Below are 19,574 nucleotides of genomic sequence, written 5' to 3'. Positions count from 1 at the left end.
TGGGATGGATTATCATTTCTTCAGCAGAGAAGTCGCTCATGTGAACATAGAAAGTGGGAGGAAAGTGGGATAATGGGTGACTTGTGGTGTTGATGGGTATTATCAGCTACACTGATTCACTTGTATTCAAGAAAGCAAGAACTCTAGAGCTGTCTTCATATATTTCATGTCTAAAACTCTCTCACAACTACATTTAGTGATAGGATAGGTTAGAACCCGTCTTGTGGACCGGTGCACCCCCAGCTTTCATCAAAGGAGCTTCTCCTTGCACTGGATGGTAATTAACATGGAGCCTCTCGGCTGGTCAATGTACAGAGAATTAACTGGGAAGTTCTCAATCCTAAATGGGGCATGCATAGTCCAGCCTGTGCTGGTCAGTGTTATGTCAGCTTGACACAGAGAGGAGGGAACCACAGCAAGGGGAACTGTATTAAAAAGTCACAGCACTGGGAAGGTGAGAAGCACTACTTTAAACAGTTAGGCAATCTCTCTCTGTCGCTGTCTCTCCATCTCTGTCTCTGTTTCTCTGTCTATTTCTCTGTCTCTCTGTCTCTGTCTCTCTGCCTCTGTTTCTCTGTCTCTCTGTCTCTGTTTCTCTGTCTCTGTCTCTCTGTTTCTCTGTCTCTGTCTCTCTCTGTTTCTCTGTCTCTGTCTCTCTGTCTCACTGTCTCTCTCTGCCTCTGTCTCTGTCTCTCTCTTTCTGTTTACCTCCAAGAAGTTTGGAAGTTAATTTAAAAAGCATTATTTAAATGGATAAATCTTAAGGAAAAGCAATAGATTCTCCTTAGACAACTTAATTTTTCTAACTTTTGAATGAGTCATTTCATTCCATTGAAACCATGAATACTGAAATAATCATTAAAGTTCAAGGCAACCTAAGATTTATTTCAAATTTTGTATATCTTGCTGATGAGATATGTATAGAATCCTTCCCTTAACTGACTTGCAAATAATATGACAGGAAAAAATAGTTTTGAAATCTTGTTTCTCCAGTTCTGATTTGGGAGTCTAAGAAATATATTACTGATACACATCATATGTCAACACTAGTGAGTAACTACTATTTGTTTTTCCCCACACTCTTTGACCGAGTTCTTAGACATCAATGAAATGGAGTCACCCCAACCTAGACAGCAGTCTGCATAGCACTCTATGGAATGAGCTTCTCATGGCAGCTTTTCTCTGCTTGAACAAATGCATCAATCTGCTTTCACTTCAAAAAATTTAAACTGAAAACACATAGCTTTTAAGGTATTTGGAATGTAAGTTTTGCTACTGTAATACAGAGATGCAAATGGACAATGGCTTAAACAAAGCCAAGGCCTGTGCCTCTTAAACATAGAAACCAGCAATTACAGCCCAGGGTGAATAATGTAGCATCCTTCTGTGACTGAGGATCTAGGCTTGTGCTAGGACTAACTGCTTTCCATTGTCTTTACAGTTGAGGATGGCTTATCTGTTACTCCTATGTTGGCCTTTCAGACAACCAATAGGACAGTGCCAGGAAAACATGGCTACCTGATATGAATGCTTCTAAATTTCCATCTGGCTTTTCATGGACATACTATGCCATTGAGTTTTACTTAGACATATGACTGTTTGCTGAATTCGGAGAAGAAACTGAAGTATTTGTCTGCTTGGCTAAGAATGTTATATCATAATATAATTAGGGGTAGTCATGAGAAAACAGATTAGAATCTAGAGAGCATTTTATCATAATCATAAACTAAAACCCAAAGGCACTGACTATCTCCTGCTTATCTATTACCAATAGTTTGTAACAACTTATCACTAAATCTACAAAACAAGACAAGCATTTAAACAATTATAATACTAACATATTCAAAGAAGTATCTTTTGAAAATGGCTTATAAAAGGATGGCATCCTTTCTTCTTAAAGGAGTTTTGGCACATTCCTTTTGGCTTGTTTGGAGAGCCATTTTCCAATCCTGTGACAGAATTGGTCTCGTTACTCCTGTTCCTACAGTCATTATATTTGACCATAATCCTTCAATGGCCTCTCATTTTTCTGCTTCCGTCAGAAGCATTAATATTTCAGCTATGCTCCACTAACTCCTCAAAAGTCTGTGCCTGTGTTATAATGGCTGTTGGAACACAGAGCTCTAATTATTTGGTGATTTGAGACTGGGAGGGAAGCTTAATGTGTACCATTCTCTGACCCCTTCATTCATTTGTCCAACAAAGTGGATATCAAGCAATCACATGCCTAGCAATATCTGTGGTTCTGAAGATGAAATGGAAACATGAATAGGCAATTTTGTGCTTTGGAGCCTTGAATAAAATGACAGACATTAATTTAAGAAATAGTCTACATCTTGGTATACATCAAGTTACATGTCATCAGTATTATGAAGAGATAAATTAGGGGAGTATAGGAGAATGTCACTGAACAAAATACACTGGAATTAAAATTTTGTGGATGAGTTAGAATGAACTAAGTGAGGTTAGTGAAGAAAAGAAGGTGTCTGTAAAAGATATGTGCAAAGGCCCTGTGGCAGACTACAGAACCTGGCCCAAGAAACAAAATAACACCATACCTGGTAGGTGTAGGAAGAAGAGGAGTAAGATTAACTTGGACAGAGTAGTAGAGTCAGTGTCTGCACAGCTATATTGCTCTTGTTAAACATTCTCAATGTGTATAAGTTGAGAACATTTTTACCTGATATGGGTGTATGCATATGGAAGCCAGGATCCAACACCGGTTGTCTTGCTCTGTTGACCACCACCTACCCATTGTTTTCAGAAAGGGCCACTCACTGAATCTGGATCTCATCAATTTGACAAACTCCAATAATAATAATTATTATTTTCAATCTGGACGTGGAATAGTGACTAGCACAGAAAGGGAAGTGTGAAGGTGGCAGCCATAGGAGGCTGAGTAGTGGGTTCACAAAAGTACACACTGCAGAGGTAAGCACTAATGTCCAGAGCACAGTGCAGTGGCCGCAGCTAAGCATAACCTACTCCATACTGAGTGAAGGTCATAAGGAGTGGAGCCAGTGGTGTGCAGATGAGAAATGATCTGGAGGAGAGAATGCTCATCACCTGCATCTTGTCAGTATGCACTGGACACATTGGAATACCACATTATGCCCCTCAATGTGTATAATTGTTAGATTTTAATTTAAAAAGAAGACACAGAGAGCCTCCCATATTCTCAAGTCAGATCACTTGAAAGGAGAATTTTTATAATATAGCAATTGAACATTTCATCATGGAACATAAAACTTATGGAATATTTGTGTTTGAAGAAACCTCAAGAGAGCAAGTATTCTAGATTCCTCATTGGACACCCGAAAAAGTCTTTCAGCATGAAAGAAACCCATCTTCTTCAAACTAAGTGGTTGCTGCTTTAACAAGGAATTACAATGCATGCTCAGATCAACCCAAATCTCTGAAGCTACTCAGCCAAAAGCAAACTACAGAACTTGTGGTTCACTGCAACACTGAGACATGAAGGAGAATGAGAGCGCAAGTCTTCATCTGTCTGGTCTAACACACTTCTGAGAGTCGGAGATTGCATGAGCAGCAGGTATTTTTAGGGGTTACTTTCACTTCTCTCACTACCTTCTTTGCATACTGGGTGGATAGTTTTTCACTAAGTTATTCAAATAATATTAAAAAAAGAAGGTGTCACTAGGTTTTCTTCATATTCTGAAGTAATAAATGCTAGTTGTGACCCATTCACAAGGACATAACTGTGGAAAAGATGATGGCTTTACAAAGATGAAGAACATAGCCTAGTTTAACCAAGTGTGATGGGGGGGGCAGGAAAAATAGTGCTGAAATATATTTCTGCATAATATGAGCACATAGCAACCTCAAAAATATACTAAGTTGAATGGTGATATACTGAAGAAACATGGAGGAATGCTCTGCTAAGAGATGGTTCTGGCAAAGCTTTGCGACCCACTATCATATGCATAGAAATGAGTTTGACTATTCCTGTCCTTTGAGAACATCAAGCTGGCTGCACCTGAGCTCTCTGACTAACACCAGCGCTGCTCCCTGCATTTGCACCCTGCATCAAAAGGGGCTGGTGAGAACAGAAAGGTTAGCACTGACCTTCTGAGACCAATACGGGTCTACTGGAAAATTTAAAAAATTACTAGAAAGAAAAGGGGTTCCCAGAAGAGAATGCTCAAAAGAAACAATTCTGAGCACAAGCCTAACTGGGTAAAGAAATTTCCCTTAAGATAATTAATAGCATAAGAAGCACACTGAGTGAATGTCCACAGTGTTTGGTTCCCAAGTCATGAGCAAGATGACTGATAATTGCTATATTCTTTTATCATTTGACCTGGTTTCGCTTATGTACCTTATGTAGTGATTTCTTTTAAAAAGATGACACTTTGCTGTCCCCAAGACACTTGTGTAAATAGGAAGAAATTCTCCCAGGTTTTAATTATCTTGGTGAAAGAGAAATTGCAGTATTTCTATCTCTGATATTTGAATTTTAATTATCCCCCCAAATTGTTTAGATATTTTGTTCTGTTTTGAAGAGCCCATGCTGTCTGTTTTAAGTAATGCACTATGAATTGAGCCTTTATTTGGCTGGGATTTTAGTATTTATCATGAAGGAAAAAAATGATGAACTGACCTAAGATCGTTAAGTTAATTGAGGTAAAGTGTTCTAAACCTTAACGGACATTACTAGAACAAAACAAAATCAGCTCTTTCATTAATTCTTTATTAAAACTCATAGAATGATTATGTTGTCCTGTTGTTTAATAGCTTTTAAGTATCATATAAAGTCTCTTATTGTGAGTTCTTGGAAAACTGAAGATTAAAACCCACAGATTTCTCATTAAGTACTCGTTCCTCAAACTCACACTGGGTTTAGATGCCCAATAGCATTTAAGTGGCTATAGAAGAGTCCTGTTAATAATCTCAGATAATATTATTATCTGCCATTGAGTCATGTGACAACTTTACAGCGGTTTTACAATATGCCATTTCAGCCAAGCAGGCAGGGTGTTGACAAACCCACACTTGCTGGGACATTTTCTTACAAATAAACAATAATTATGGTCAGTATGATTACAATGTGTGTTGTTTTGAATAGTGGTATTCAATTGGCCATTTGCAAAGTATACAAATTATTGGGTTTCGTGACAGCATCATAAAGAGGGAAAAATCACTGTAGTGTTCTATCTGAACTCACAAAAGCAGTTTGTACCTGACTGACCTTAAAACATACCAAGGGAATGTCTCTGCAGTTCTTCCTCCAACAAATGTAGGCTCTTCCTTTGAGTAAGCTTACAGATAATATGTGCAGACTAAGATGAACCCAGTCCACATGCAGTCTATGCTCTAGGGTATGGACCTAAGCATGGCTACTCTTTTTAGCCTATGATAGAACTCTTGGGCTGGCCTAGGCCCCAGTGTGCTTGCCCAGAGCCCACTATGCTTGCCTTAATCCCCCAGTATTCCCTGGGCTCTGAGGTTAGCAGCAAAATCTTCACATCTCTTCCCATTCAGGTACATTAACCCTAACTCTAATGTCTTGCTTTTCCAGTGGGAAGTTTGCTGTCCATAGGCTAGACAAGCTCTGTCTTTGGAGACTCAGTGTCCATGTTGATCCTGATAGCAAGGCTGGATCGAGTCTGTCTTCTCTGTACAGGATTCTGGGCTTGGGGGGAAGGGAAACACTATAGCATAGCCACAGTCCTTTCTCACCCCTCAGACACAGGGCCAAAATAAATTAGCATTTTTATAGTTTCCTAAAATCTTCTCATTTACTACTCATAACTTCTACAGTGGAAATCATAACTTTCACATTATTTTGTTTTAAAAAATGCATCCAGAATTTAATCCACATTAAATTTTCACTATATACTACCTGCCTCCTGGCATTAAACCCAGTGCAGGCATGTATTTGGAAACTATTTTACTTCTATACCAGCCGTAGATGCAGAATACTGCATCTTCCCTTTATTAAGTTTTAGTTATGAATAGAACTTTTAATACAAGACAAGGTAGACTTGACACAAGAAAATGAAGCAATCTGGGTTTTAAGCTATTATGTTGGCACTTGTTTTGTGACTGCAATATAGATGACCTGTCAGTTGTCTTCAGACTTTCCAGTCTGACAAATGGTATTTTACTCTCTGTTCTTTTCTAAAGACAATTGCCTTTTCCACTTTCCTAAAATGCACCACTCACAAAGAAGAATGCTGAAGAAGAAAGAGTGGCGCAAAGTAAGTCAAGCCTCCAGTGTCAGTCACAAAAGGCTCTGGCAGCCTGTCAACATCACTGCCATTGACAGTTTCTTGACAGTTCTCGAAGGACTTGTCATGGTAAATGTGAAGATCACACTGAATGAACGAACCCTCCCTCCTCTTCCACTCCCTCCTGACTTTCTCTCTCAGCAAGCCAATTAAGCAAAGTTTGTAATTCTAATTTCCAAGTAGAAAAAAAAAATCAGCCAAACAAACAAACAAATAGAACAAAAACCCCACAAACTTTTGTACTTCCCATATAACATCAAATCTTATAAATTTTCTATTTCACATTAAAACATTTATTTCATATTGAAATTCCATTGGACAAACATTATAAATGATACGTTTAAAGCCCAATTTCTTCCAATTAAAAGTGGGTCGTGTTTTCTTTTTTTTTAATTCAGAAACCAAACTCATACCTTAAGCTTTCTGAGAAATCTTTAAGATACCCAACACATAGGAATATGTGCCACGTATGGGAAATCCATCATGAAATCCCCATGTCTGAGCAAGATTTTGTCACATGAGAGGAAAGACCTGGGGATTAGGACTTTAACTCATGCCTTAGTTTATCTGATTCTTTCTTTGTTGTTTTTTCCTTTGTAGCCCTGGCTGTCCTAGAACTTGCTCAGTAGACCAGGCTGGCCTCTGAACTCATGGAGATCAGCCTGCTTCTACTTCCTGAGTGTACCACTACCTCCTGACCTATCTAGAATTTTTAATGAACATGAATTCTTTAATAATTTTTACTATCAGGTAACAGTAAGAAATGAAAGTCAGAACAATCTAAAAATGTCCTCGTGAAAGTACACGCAAGATTCATTCCAAGAAATTCATTTCTCAATGGTGCGCCTTGATTCTCTCTCTTCCATTATCCATCTGCTCTGTAATCGCTTTAAGTAGAACCTGTCCCGATAGCCGTGTTGTAATGGACAAGCTGTCTCTGAGTGGCATTATCAGGAATGACTTGACTGAAGCAAAGTAATGTGTCTGTATCTCTGCACCTCAAAGAGTGGCTCCTTCTCTTTGTGTGGATCATCCACCCATTCACATTCCACTAAGCCTTACATCAAATCAAGACTTCTCTCTTCCTGCATTAGCCCCTTAGCAAATACTTGATTAGCTGGTTAGACACATCAACTTACCTGGCACAAACTCTCGCCCGGGTCTGACACTCTAAATGGACTTTCTGTTGCTTTTGCTGCTGAACAGTATTTAATCTCTGTTGTGGCTTTGATGATTCCATCACAGTGGATATTGACAGTGACGGAGCCAGCTGGAAAATCTTACAAAACACAAAACAAGAGTTAAGAGCAAAGTATAAAGCACACCAGGGTGTTTGTTTCAATTTTATGAAGAAGAAATACAATTAAATACATGCAAGTTTCTATAAATTTTATGTTAAGGTAAGATTTATTGAAATTCCAGAAAATGTAGCAATTGAGTAGAATGAGAGATCCTGGGGAAAACAAGTATATCCAGAATCTTCAGGATGCTCTCTGGGTAATCCCTCCATCTAACCCTGCCTCCCTGCCTCCCTCTCTGACTTCCTTCCCCCTGACTTCCTCTCTCACTTCCTCCGTCCCTCCATTTATACATCTTTCATTCTGTCCAACCTTTTATCCATCCATCCATTCATCTAAAGCCTTTCTGTAAACAAGTTGTTCAAAATGACTGACAATCTGTACTTTGGATTCCACTGTAGTATACCAACAAAATTAAAATTACATAAAAACCTGGGGCCTTTCATTAAAAAAAATATTTCAATTAAAAATCAGTATTTTAGTGTAACACATTTGAGCAAAATTTGTCTTTGGATTTATATGAAGGATAAATTTTAATAGTTTTTACTCTGTCATTGAGATATTACTCAACTTCTCCTGGAGTATGTCATTCAAAATCTGGGGTTCAGAAGTATAATGAAAAGACCAACATCCTGAACAGCCATGAATGTTTAACTTTCTTAAGCATTCTTCACAAGTCATCTTGTGAAGAGGTAAGCATATCCCCTCATCGTTTAGCTCAGGTAAATTCAAAGTCAACAAAAGGAATCTGAAAGTGAACAAGATCAAGGAGCTAAAATTTCCATCTTCGCAGTCTTGAAAAGATGTTTTACTTGCATTATATAATGTTATGCACCAGAGAGCATCACTATCTCCCCCCCAAATAGACATCCAATGAGAAGAAGGGAGAGCACAACACATTACATCTCATGAGCTAATGTGGGACCATGTGGTTCAGAGGAAGTTGGTGTTGCTAGAGCCAAATAAAATCAGTTTCAGTGGACTTTTATGTAATTGACTTCCGCTTAATGTATGGTTTCAGCTTAAAACACTTTAAAATAGTTTTCCAGAAAAATAATACCCAGAAATCATAAACTGAACATAAATTTATTTATCAATTGTTTCTTTCCTGTGAAGTCAAACACGCTGCTCTTTTCATGAGATATGAAATTATAATTCATCTTATCTAGAGCACAGTTTCATAATTAATAAAAAGAGTCAATGCTTTTATTCATGCATTACATATTTCTTTCAACTTCTAATTAGTATCCCCCCTGCTGTTTGGCTTGTTTCCTCCTGGTGTTGCTGGTACCAGAGGAATACTTTGTTTCTTCTGCATAGAAATTAGTTAATACTTCTAGTTGAAAACCTTAGCATGCTTCTAAGATTTAGCTATAGGCTGGAACTATAGTAATTTCAAATTGCTTTAGTCATTGGAAAAAGTTGGTCCCTGGGAAAATTGAGTGATTAGAGAACCATCAAATTATTGAGCTGAAAGGGTGGGTAGGCCCCTAACTAGATGCATTTCCTCAGGTAAAAAACTAACCACAAAGGTGAAGTAGATCAAAGGGAAAGAAAAGAGTGTGAGAATTTCCTTCCTGGTACTGGATGATTTTTCATTGTTGCCAGCTGAAAACATGTGGCACTGGTGGGGTTTTTTTTCTTTTAAAAAGTCAAAAATTCAAAATTTACTGATTCAGTTTCTAAGCTTTAGCTCAGTTCAAATTCCACAATTGAGTGACACTATGTGGCATCTGTTTTTCTCTAAATGGCTTGTTTCAGTTAGTGTTTTTTATTTTCCTTCAACTTATTATACATATAGGGTTTCATCTTTTGTATGGTTGAATAATATTCATACAAATGCACATATAAATTACACATATCTTTTTACCGATTTCTCTATTCCAACATGACAGTGCAGGGTCGTCCTTCATAAGGTGATTTTATTCCCTTGGGGAATAGCCCTGATTGGAACTGTGGGGTCAGACTGCAATGGTATTTTCAATGTCATAAGGAGGTTATCTTTCCACAATGTTGCATTGTTCCGTTCTCAGCAGCAGGGTAGAGATTTTCCTCCCCACATCCCCTTTGGGGCTTGTTAGTTTTTGTCTTTCTGATAATAGCCATTCTGATGGAGTGAGCTGGTGAGGGTGCTGGTTGTCATTGTATTCCCTGATGGCTTGAGCATTTTACCTCCTATGTGTTGGTCACTTCTTCTTTTGTGTTTCTATTTATATGCTTTTCCTATCCTTTTGTAAATTTATACACGATACTTTGATCACAGCTTGCTCCTTCCCACCTCCTCACATCTCTTTCCTTCCTCCTCATCCATCCATCTCTCTGTCTCATTTCTCCCTCTTTAGGAAACAAATAGGCAAAGGAGGAAAAAAAGCCAAACAAACAAACAAACAAAAACAAACAAATAAATCGGAATAAAAAACCCAGCCAAACACACACACACACACACAAGAAATAATAGTATTGGATTTCATGTATTTTCTGGATATTAATCTCTTATCAAATAGTTTGTAAATACTTTCTCCCCTTCTTTGGCTGTCTCTTAACTCTGCCAATCATTTCCTTTGCTGTGCTGTAGTTTGAGCACACACATGTGTGTGTGTGTGTGGGGGGGTTGTTTTTCTTTTACATTTTATTTTTAATAAAATTTCATTTGTCTATTTTTGTATTTCTTGATTATTCTTTAAAGTATCTTATAAAATGTAGGCAATCTCAGTGTTAAAACATTTTAAATATGTCTTTTTTTCTAATTGTTTTAGAAACCTTGGTGTATTTTATTCCTTTTCCTACTCTGGGTATTAAGTTGACCAAACATCAATCTTAAGGAATGTGACTCCTTTTATTTGACAGCTTGATCTGCTACTTGGGAAATATTATTTAAGTGCTTCTTAATTTGCAATATTGACATTTCTGTATTGATTTATTTTAACTAAATTTACTTTGAACCCTGGTACTAATTACTTAGAAATTGTTATGCACTTAATCATTTAAGACTCTGACAAGAGTACTAGGGGCTAGGAAGAAGAAAATAAAAGGAGAGAGAGAGAGAGAGATTGAGAGAGAGAGAGAGAGAGAGAGAGAGAGAGAGAGAGAGAGAGAGAGGGAGAGAGAGAGAGCTTGTCTGAATGTAAGTTACCGAAAATAAGACTCAGCTTCTGAAAACCCAACTGCACTGCCAGCTGAGTGAGGGATCCACAGCATTGTTACTCCCTTCAATAAACAATGCTTGCTTGGAAATATAAATACACTATATAATCACTAGCTGAAGATTTACTTAATATACTTTGCAATTATAAGTACTTTATATTTCTACATTTGTAAGATTAAATATGGTTTTATATAAGATATTTAGGAAGTTCCTATTTTCGAGTTTTGCATGATAATTTTGTGCTCATTTTTTAAAAAAATCCATAAAATAACAAGTAGTCTTACATTTTAAACAATACTTATTTTCACTATTTTTAATTTTTGCATCTTTGAACATCCGTGCGTGAAAGCAGGCACTGGTGGAAGGCAGCATGGGGTCAGATCCCCTGGAGCTGCAAACACAGGAAGTTGGGAGAAGATCAACTCACAACTCTAGGTGTTGGGAATGAACCTAAGGTCTTCTGTGAGAGCAGTGTGTACTCTTAACTGTCCAACCATTTCTCCAGCACAAAGTCATCTTCCGTTTATGTAAAACTCTTGCAAAGACTTTTTCCAAAATTGATAAGCTAATTTTTATCTCGGCACAAGCATATTGTACCATGAGGAAGCATGCTTATTCTGTCTTAAATTTAGCATCCAACACAGTTTAGTATGGAGCAAGCAAAAATGATTAATCAAATGATTAGCATCACAAATGAGATAAGAAAATGATGAGAAGAAGATTGGCAGACATGGTACCATGATTAAAAATACTGAAAAAGAATTAGGCTTTATAAAACAACCAAGACTTTTCCAAGGCTAGGACTGAGGGCAGAAAAAAGGGCAACAGAAAGTTCTTTAATAAAAGTGAGTATATGTGAATCCTCATGCTACATAAAGGAAATAAATTTAATTCCTTATTTAATAGCTACTATATATCAATGTATTCTCCACTGACATATTTAATGATGTTTGATGTTACTGGCTGCTATTTCCGTAAATGGTATACAAACCAAGTTCTAAGGATTTACACAATCTCACTTTTGCAAATCAGATTAATAATAACAATGTTGAACATGTGTGAATTAACACAGGAAGCACCTGCAGAGAAAACTCAGTTTCTGCAGGGAAGTGAAACCATTTATCATAAATCACAGGAAAGGAACTCAGAGAGAGCTTTTATTCTTATTAAAATACAAAATTTCTCACCTGCAGCTTTCATACGCCAGACACTCTTACTCCAACGTGCTGGACGTGTTCTGAGGCGCTTGCTGGTTGATATAAATTCAACCTCTAGAATTTCGCCAATTAGTTCATCTTTCAACAGAATGAATATCTCACCAGGTTTCTGTAAGGTCAAAATGCAATATATTAAGCATTTCAAAGAGTTGTCCTTCACCAAAGTGCCTGCTATGTTCATTAGTGATCAAACTCTTAAAACTGTCAGTCAGAGCCGGGCGTGGTGGCACACGCCTTTAATCCCTGCACTCGGGAGGCAGAGGCAGGCAGATTTCTGAGTTTGAGTCCAGCCTGGTCTATAAAGTGAGTTCCAGGACAGCCAGAGCTATACAGAGAAACCCTGTCTCAAAAAATCAACCAAACAAACAAAAAACAAAACAAAAAAAACTGTCAGTAAGTCTGTCCTGTTGCATTTTCAACCATGTTCAGATACAAATACCCAAGATGATGACTCACTACATTTTATGTTTATAACTTTGATATCCATCAAATTCAATTCGACACCCAAACCATGCTTTACAACTGAGAATCAGTGCAAACACAGTTACATCCTTTACTCTTGCTTCTTCCTGCACATCACTTTCTGTCCTATTGTATCAGACCTCAGACCCACAGCAGACAGGAAGATTGGCAGCCATTAGTCCAGTAAGCAAGTCCTCTTCCAAGTACATTCTCTTGACCTTTCAATAGTTTCATTTACTCCTCTCTCTCTCTCTCTCTCTCTCTCTCTCTCTCTGTGTGTGTGTGTGTGTGTGTGTGTGTGTGTGTAAACTTAAAGAATTTAAGTTTGGAATCTCCTACAATCAAAACACAATGACAGGGGCTGGTGAGATGGCTCAGTGGGTAAGAGCACCCGACTGCTCTTCCGAAGGTCCAGAGTTCAAATCCCAGCAACCACATGGTGGCTCACAACCATCTGTAACAAGATCTGGCGCCCTCTTCTGGAGTGTCTGAAGACAGCTACAGTGTGCTTACATATAATAAAGAAATAATAAAAAAGAACACAATGACAAATATTAATGCTGTATAGTTCCACAGTTTGTGCAGTAGAAAGTTCTCTGGGTGTTCGCTTATATAAGGGCCTATGACGACTTCTGACAAGACTAAAGTTACAGAAATGAAAATTTCAAGATTTAATTACGTTGGAGAAGTTTGATCTATGAACAGAGGTAAAAACATAGAAACTGTTTTTTTGGGAATTAAATCTATAAAAAATAAAAATCAGGAAGAATGAAATATAGAGATTGAGAATGGATAAGCATTTTTGGATGTCTACCTACTTTATAGAAATTATGACACCTTTTATATAAGGATATCTTCTCAAAAAACTGAAATATGCAGATACACACATATGCACACACAAAATCACACACAATTCATAAACGTACATGTATGCATGTACTGCATGCACACACACAACTACATGCACACATATCCTTACATACATACTCATGCCTATAAACACATGCATGCATGCACTGTATGTATACACAGACACATGCACACATATCCATACATACATACTCATGCATATACGCACATGCATGCATGCACTGCTTATACACACAAACACAAGCACACATATCCACACATACATATTCATGGATATACACACATGTATGCATGCACTGTATGCACACATATCCACACATACATATTCATGCATATACACACATGTATGCATGCACTGCATGCATTCACACATGCATGTGCACACACAGATACACACACACTCAGAGACATACATACCCTAGTTCTGAAATAGAGACAACTACAGCTGTTTTCTCTCACCTGCAATACAATCTAGGACTATATTATAAAAACTGTTAGAAGTTATCTAATTTGCAAGTACACATTATTCCTTATATGATGTTATCTGACACTCTGAAAAGTAAAATATTTTATGATTTTCTCAGATATCATCTCTCAAAAGCTCTTGTCATTGTAAATTCATCCTAACAGTAAATAGGAAACCCACAGATACACTTTCATGATAAATTTATTTAAAAGCTATCAACTTAAATGTTTCTTACTCTAGTGTTATTGCTTTTAGTAAAATCACACACTAGAAAAACTTCCATCTTAGCAGGAAATACCAAGGCCTTCTTACAAGTGGTTTGTAATGTTACCAATCACTCAGGTCCACTTTAGGCATTCTCCATTGCAGTTGTCACATTCCAAATATTTATCCAAGTCTGGTTTCAACTTCTCTTTATATGAGAGAACAGATCCCACCTTACAGGAATCACCATCATAGCAGCTTTTGCTCCTGCCCCTGACATGTTACATGTCAGCTTCTAAGGAACGTGGTCATATCTGCTCTGCATATATTCAATGTCCTCATATCTCTCACCTCAACAATGACTTAACATTTCACTTTGGTTCTAGCCCTGCCTAGTCATTGTTGAAAGTTCTTCAGTGTTCTTTTCAATGCCTACATCACTCCTTACTTGACTTTATGGAATTGGTAAGCACAGGTTGTTCTCCAAATATTTTATTCTCTAAAATCTCTAATTCTCATTTATGAGCAGTCCTACATGTGATCGTTCTTGTGTACCAGGGTCCTGCCTTAAGAAAGGACAGGATGCCACCTTTTAACCATTGCAGAAAAAAATTCTAAAGAGAAGGAACACTAAGTAAAGTATTGTTTTATTTATTTGTACCATGGTCTGGTTTCTTGAGTTCAAGACCCTCACAGGCACACAGGGCTTAAAAGGGTTTTAAAAAGCATTGGTTTAATAGTTAGCTGTCATTGCTTTGAAATGCAAATAATTTGAACAAAGGGCTTTGCATTTGCATTCTGTATTAGAGGTTAAGTAGCTGGTCCTGTTGAAAGATGATGTTGCCTTGTTGATCGGCTCTTCCTCTGCCTCCTCAAGCCAAAGTTCAACCAAAGTCCAACTCCGATTTTAGAGTATCCTCCCTCTAACTCTAGCCTGCAAGAATTCTAGAACTCTCAAGTGAGCACTAACATGTTCACATCTACATCTGTATTTGGCCATTACTATATCAACCTTTTTATCTTTGTTGTTCTCCTCATCTAAAATACTCTGATAGCATTTTCTTTTCTTTTGATTTTTTTTAATTAGATATTTTCTTTATTTACATTTCAAATGCTATCCCGAAAGTTCCCTATACCCTCCCCCCCACCCTGCTCTGCTACCCACCCATTTCCACTTCTTGGTCCTGGCATTCCCCTGTACTGGGGCATATAAAGTTTGCAATCCACAATAACCTGACATATCATTTTAATATCTTCTGAGCATTATGGATATACTGGATCCTCTAAAAATTAAAATGAAATATGTGTGTAAAAACACAACAGTTTTGAATTGAGTGTGCTAGGCTCTGTTACTAACTACCCTTCATGCGGAGGCCTTACATGCATCTACAGCTCTCTAAAGTGAAGTGCTTAATCCAGGACAGAAGGGTTGGCTTTAGTTGCATGGCTTCATTTGATCCAAGGAGAAAGCTTTAGGCTGTTCAAATATCATTAATTTGTTTTTATTGATTTTGAAGCAGTCATTTAATGCTTCATATTTTGACCCCCCCCCCCGAGTTTGTGTCCTTTATTGGGGGTCTAAGAATTCACAGAGAGATTGGGTTATGATCATTGCTACTTATAAAAGCTAAAGGTTGCTATACTGTTCACAAAAGTTAACATTTAATCAAAAGGACAGTAACTTGGTCTATAATAACATATGCATGCAGTGCAGTTTTGATTGGGTCGTTGGTCTGAAATTTAAGCACAGATAGAAGTTTGAGATCCCAGTAGATCACTGTTAGCTTACTAAGGCTTTTGCACAGTGACCTCTGGCTTTTTCACATATTTATGTCTACTTTATGTTAAAAGATACCATGTCAATGAAGATAGGCTCATGGGACTTGGTAAACTTATTGCATGGGCTTCTTCAGTTAATACCAAATCTGCCCCATGCCAGCAGAGAAAGAATTAGAAGGTAGGGTTAGTAATATGTGAAGGATCTTCCGCACAGATAAAACAAGATGAAGAAAAGAAGCTTGCTTTCAACTGCTGTGCTTCTGCAGAGGTGAGAGAGACATCCTTACTACGTCTTTGATGGGGACTCATAGAAATAGCAGAAGAGGTAAGGATTCTAAGAAGAGAGTTTCTGAAAGCTTTATGTAAGATGTGTGAAAGATGTTAATGGAATCACCACTAAAGGGCTGACATGTCTCACAAAGTAAGTGAACACAGGACAACTGTGCCAACTTCACAGAAGCCTTAGACAGGAGCATGAGTTCTTGATGCCACCATTAGGCAGAAGTGATGGTGACTCATTTGTTGTAGGTGTACACCAGGAGACAGGATTTAACTTTAGTAGGATCCCTACTTTGGATTAGATAAGCGACTGTCATGAGTGTGCCTTGTGCATTATGTAATACATTGCATCTTCTGGTTTCTGTCAACTAGATGTCAGTAGCAATCCTGATAATCAGAGATGCTTGCAGTTTTGCTCAGCTTCTTCCCCTATCAAAGAAAGGTAAAACTCTTTCCCAGTCGAGAACCACTATAGCATCACATCTTTGAAGCCATGGACAGCATGCACAAGAGTTGCTGGTCTAGATACCATCAATGAACTCATGTGGATTTCATCAGAAAGGTGAAAATGGATGTGTTATTAGAACAAAGGCTACTTTTGGCAGACCTAAGTAACACCATATTCCTTATATCTGTTACTTCACATTACAAAATCCAGGGTAATGTGCTATAAAGTCAAATGTCCTAAGCAGTAAACACGTGAAAATGCTTTATGCTAAAATAGAATGAAGTATACAATCCTGTAGAAACTTAAAGAAAGGTTCTATCCACCAACCAAAGAACATACATGGACTGGCCAGAGACTCCCAGCACATATGTAGCAGAGGCCTGTCTTGTCTGGCCTCAGTAGGAGAGGGTGAACCTAATCCTGTAGAGACTTGATACCCCAGACTTGGGGGATATGGGGGATTCTCTCTCAGAGGTGAAGGGGAGGGAGGATGGGGGAAGAACTCTGTGAGGGGGGACCAGGAGGGGAGCAACATTTGGAATGTAAAAAAATAAAATAATTAATAAAAATATAATATAATAATTAATTTTAAAAAGAAGTCTCTATCAAGAAGCCAGTTTAAGTGTACACAGAACTCATCTACTTATTTGTTTCTCAAAGACTTGGGAAATAATTCTTTTAAGTAGAACAATGGATCAATATTAAAGAGCAAAATCAGATTTTCCTCCTGTTTTTGAAGCAAAACAAGATTGTCAAGGCTTATGGAATTGATAATATGCAGAAAGAAAGGTGTTGGGAAAGGTTAGAGCAGAAGGATCAATGCTCCCCAGCTCCTGGGATCACAGGCAGTGAGGAGCTTAAAGCTCCACCCCAGCTGGCAGTTTACAAAAGCCATCTCTATAGACCAAGAGCAGACAGTGAGCTGAAATGCTGTAAGAGACAAGTCCACAGACCAAGTTTCTGTACAGCTACGAGGCAGGGGTGGTGCCGGGGAATGGGGTGGGGAGGAGGAACAGCAAATGACTAATTCTCTGAATAGGGAAGGAAGTCTGTGCCCTTATCAAACACATGGTCATGTCAGCATGTTAGAAATATAGACCTATGGGTTTCACCAGTGCTAGGTATGAACAAGGCTCACTTCCACTTGCCTAGAAACTGTCAGGAATATCATTGATAGGCTATGGAAGTTTTAGGATCCCAGAAACATCTCTATAGTTCCTTTGTTAGGAAAAGCATTGGTCTCTGTTCTCTGCCCACCCACTATCGAGAAGGCTTCTCAGAAATGAGGTTCGAAGGTTGTCATTTCAGATCATTGGCATATACTGAACATTCTCCAGGGAAACCAGAAACAATTTTCACTCAGCTGGAACCAAATGATCTTTTCGGTGGTGCTTCAAATTGTACTAAGATCTACTTACTGAAAGCCCAAGATTTCTCTGCGATAACTATTTTTGGTCCAAAGGATGAGATTATTTTGAAAATTTGGAGCATAATTCTGGCTTTAAAATGCCTTATATGATTGCTTGACTTCTAGGGTTTTTTTAAAAAGGTAGAGTTCTCAAGACAGATCTGATATTGAAATAACTTAACTTTATCAGGTCTGAAAGAATTCTATCCACATCCATAAATATAAGCCCAAGATGATCTATTGAAAGGACCCCTGGCAAATCAGCTGCATAACGAATGTCTGCTTGAGGACACCTGAAGCCTGCTATTGAACTTCAATTTTCCTGTGACTAATATGGGGAGGGTTTTATAATACTCAAATTATACTGCTGCAGATATTTTTTAAATCAGCTATTTAGACACATTACATAACTTCTGGGAAACTATTTTTACTCTGAGTGTCATTTTATTTCCTACTTTGATTTCGTCTATTTGAAACTAGATCACATTGCTTTTATTACTTTCCCTGTTTCTTCCATAGTTTCTTGATTCCAGAGGAGCTACCAACTTTGGTTATTCAGCCCCTTTCTCCCCGGTGTAAGCTACCCATTCTGTTACCCTTGTGGTAACTTGTCTTTGTCTATGCATCTGTGTCTAGCATTGGGAAAGTGGACAGTTCAGATTCCCAGCATGTCTATGGTAGTATCCAAGTGGTTCTATTTCCTCAAGACCTGACAGGAAAGTGACTTAGAGGAACAATTCTGTCAGAACAGCATGCTGGGTGAAAGTGAGAAATTTAAACTTCAGCAACACTAAAGAACGGTCACCTTTGATGGCCATAGAGTTGACAGGTGGCCTCGCATACCTCCTGATGTCAGGTCATGTAAATCCACCAGCCTCTTCTAGATAGATCTTTTCAAGAATCTCCCATAAGGCTCTTTTATACTGTGGTCCTTTACATCCAAGGACACCATAGGTATTGATATCCAACACTGATGTTCAAACTTTTCCAGTGGTTTATTTTAGTTGGTCAATCCAAAAAAGGCACAGGGGAAGAAACATCAAGAATGCTTTTATATTGTTACTTTCTCTAAGTCCTCCCTCGAATTATATTCTTATTCCTGAGAGATTAATTCTTCCACCTTGTACAATGTCACCATTCCATAACACATTTACAATTTTTAAATGGTGATCAAGAAAAAATAGTGATTTTAAGTTCCATTCATCAGTGAATATCCCTTTAGGAAAATAAAATATTTAATCTGCTTATTGTGAAATTAAGTTATTAAAAGAAGCTTAATATGTATATATCCTTCTAAAGTGTCAAGTCATGTTTTATAAAAGGCAAGCATCTGTTTTAAATGCCTACTAGGTGCTCGATAGTATTGTAGGTTCTGAGGACACAGTTGTGAAAAAGAGCAAACTAAAATCACATCACAGTAAACCATGGTGTCTATGAAAACAACAGGGCCATTAAATAAAGGCCAGCAGCACTGACCTCACATGGAATTTCCCCAGGAAGCACTAGTACCCGAGGCACAGATGATCTCAAAGCTGCTAGGTCGTCAGTTCCCTTCTGTCCACTTGTGTCCTCAGGATATTTGGCTCTTGAGTCTGTTGGAATGCTGACCTCAAGGTAGTCTTCAGGACCTGGAAACAAATTGCATGAATACAATTAATTATCATTCCATCCACTACTAAAAGACCAATTTCATCAGTTCAGGAAATGAATCTTGGATAGTTGAAATAACAATCTTTATCATTAAAAT

General features: G+C 37.9%; 1 protein-coding gene across 1 annotated transcript in view; it reads right to left on the bottom strand.

Annotated features, from left to right (window-relative positions):
- Nucleotides 1-19,574, bottom strand: part of Bank1 (B cell scaffold protein with ankyrin repeats 1) — a 288,847-nt gene that overhangs the window by 184,077 nt on the left and 85,196 nt on the right. The window contains exons 3-5 of the mRNA XM_021158677.2: nucleotides 19,304-19,455; nucleotides 11,882-12,020; nucleotides 7,391-7,530 (exon numbers count right to left, since the gene is read on the bottom strand). Of these exons, the coding sequence (XP_021014336.2) occupies nucleotides 7,391-7,530; nucleotides 11,882-12,020; nucleotides 19,304-19,455 (431 nt within the window). The remainder of the gene's footprint in view (nucleotides 1-7,390; nucleotides 7,531-11,881; nucleotides 12,021-19,303; nucleotides 19,456-19,574) is intronic.

The sequence above is a fragment of the Mus caroli genome, unplaced genomic scaffold, assembly GCF_978045245.1.
Source record: "Mus caroli unplaced genomic scaffold, Mus_caroli_1 scaffold_3, whole genome shotgun sequence".
NCBI classification, from domain to species: Eukaryota; Metazoa; Chordata; class Mammalia; order Rodentia; family Muridae; genus Mus; species Mus caroli.
Note: the sequence above shows the minus strand (reverse complement) of the source record. Positions and strands in the feature narration are given on the sequence as shown.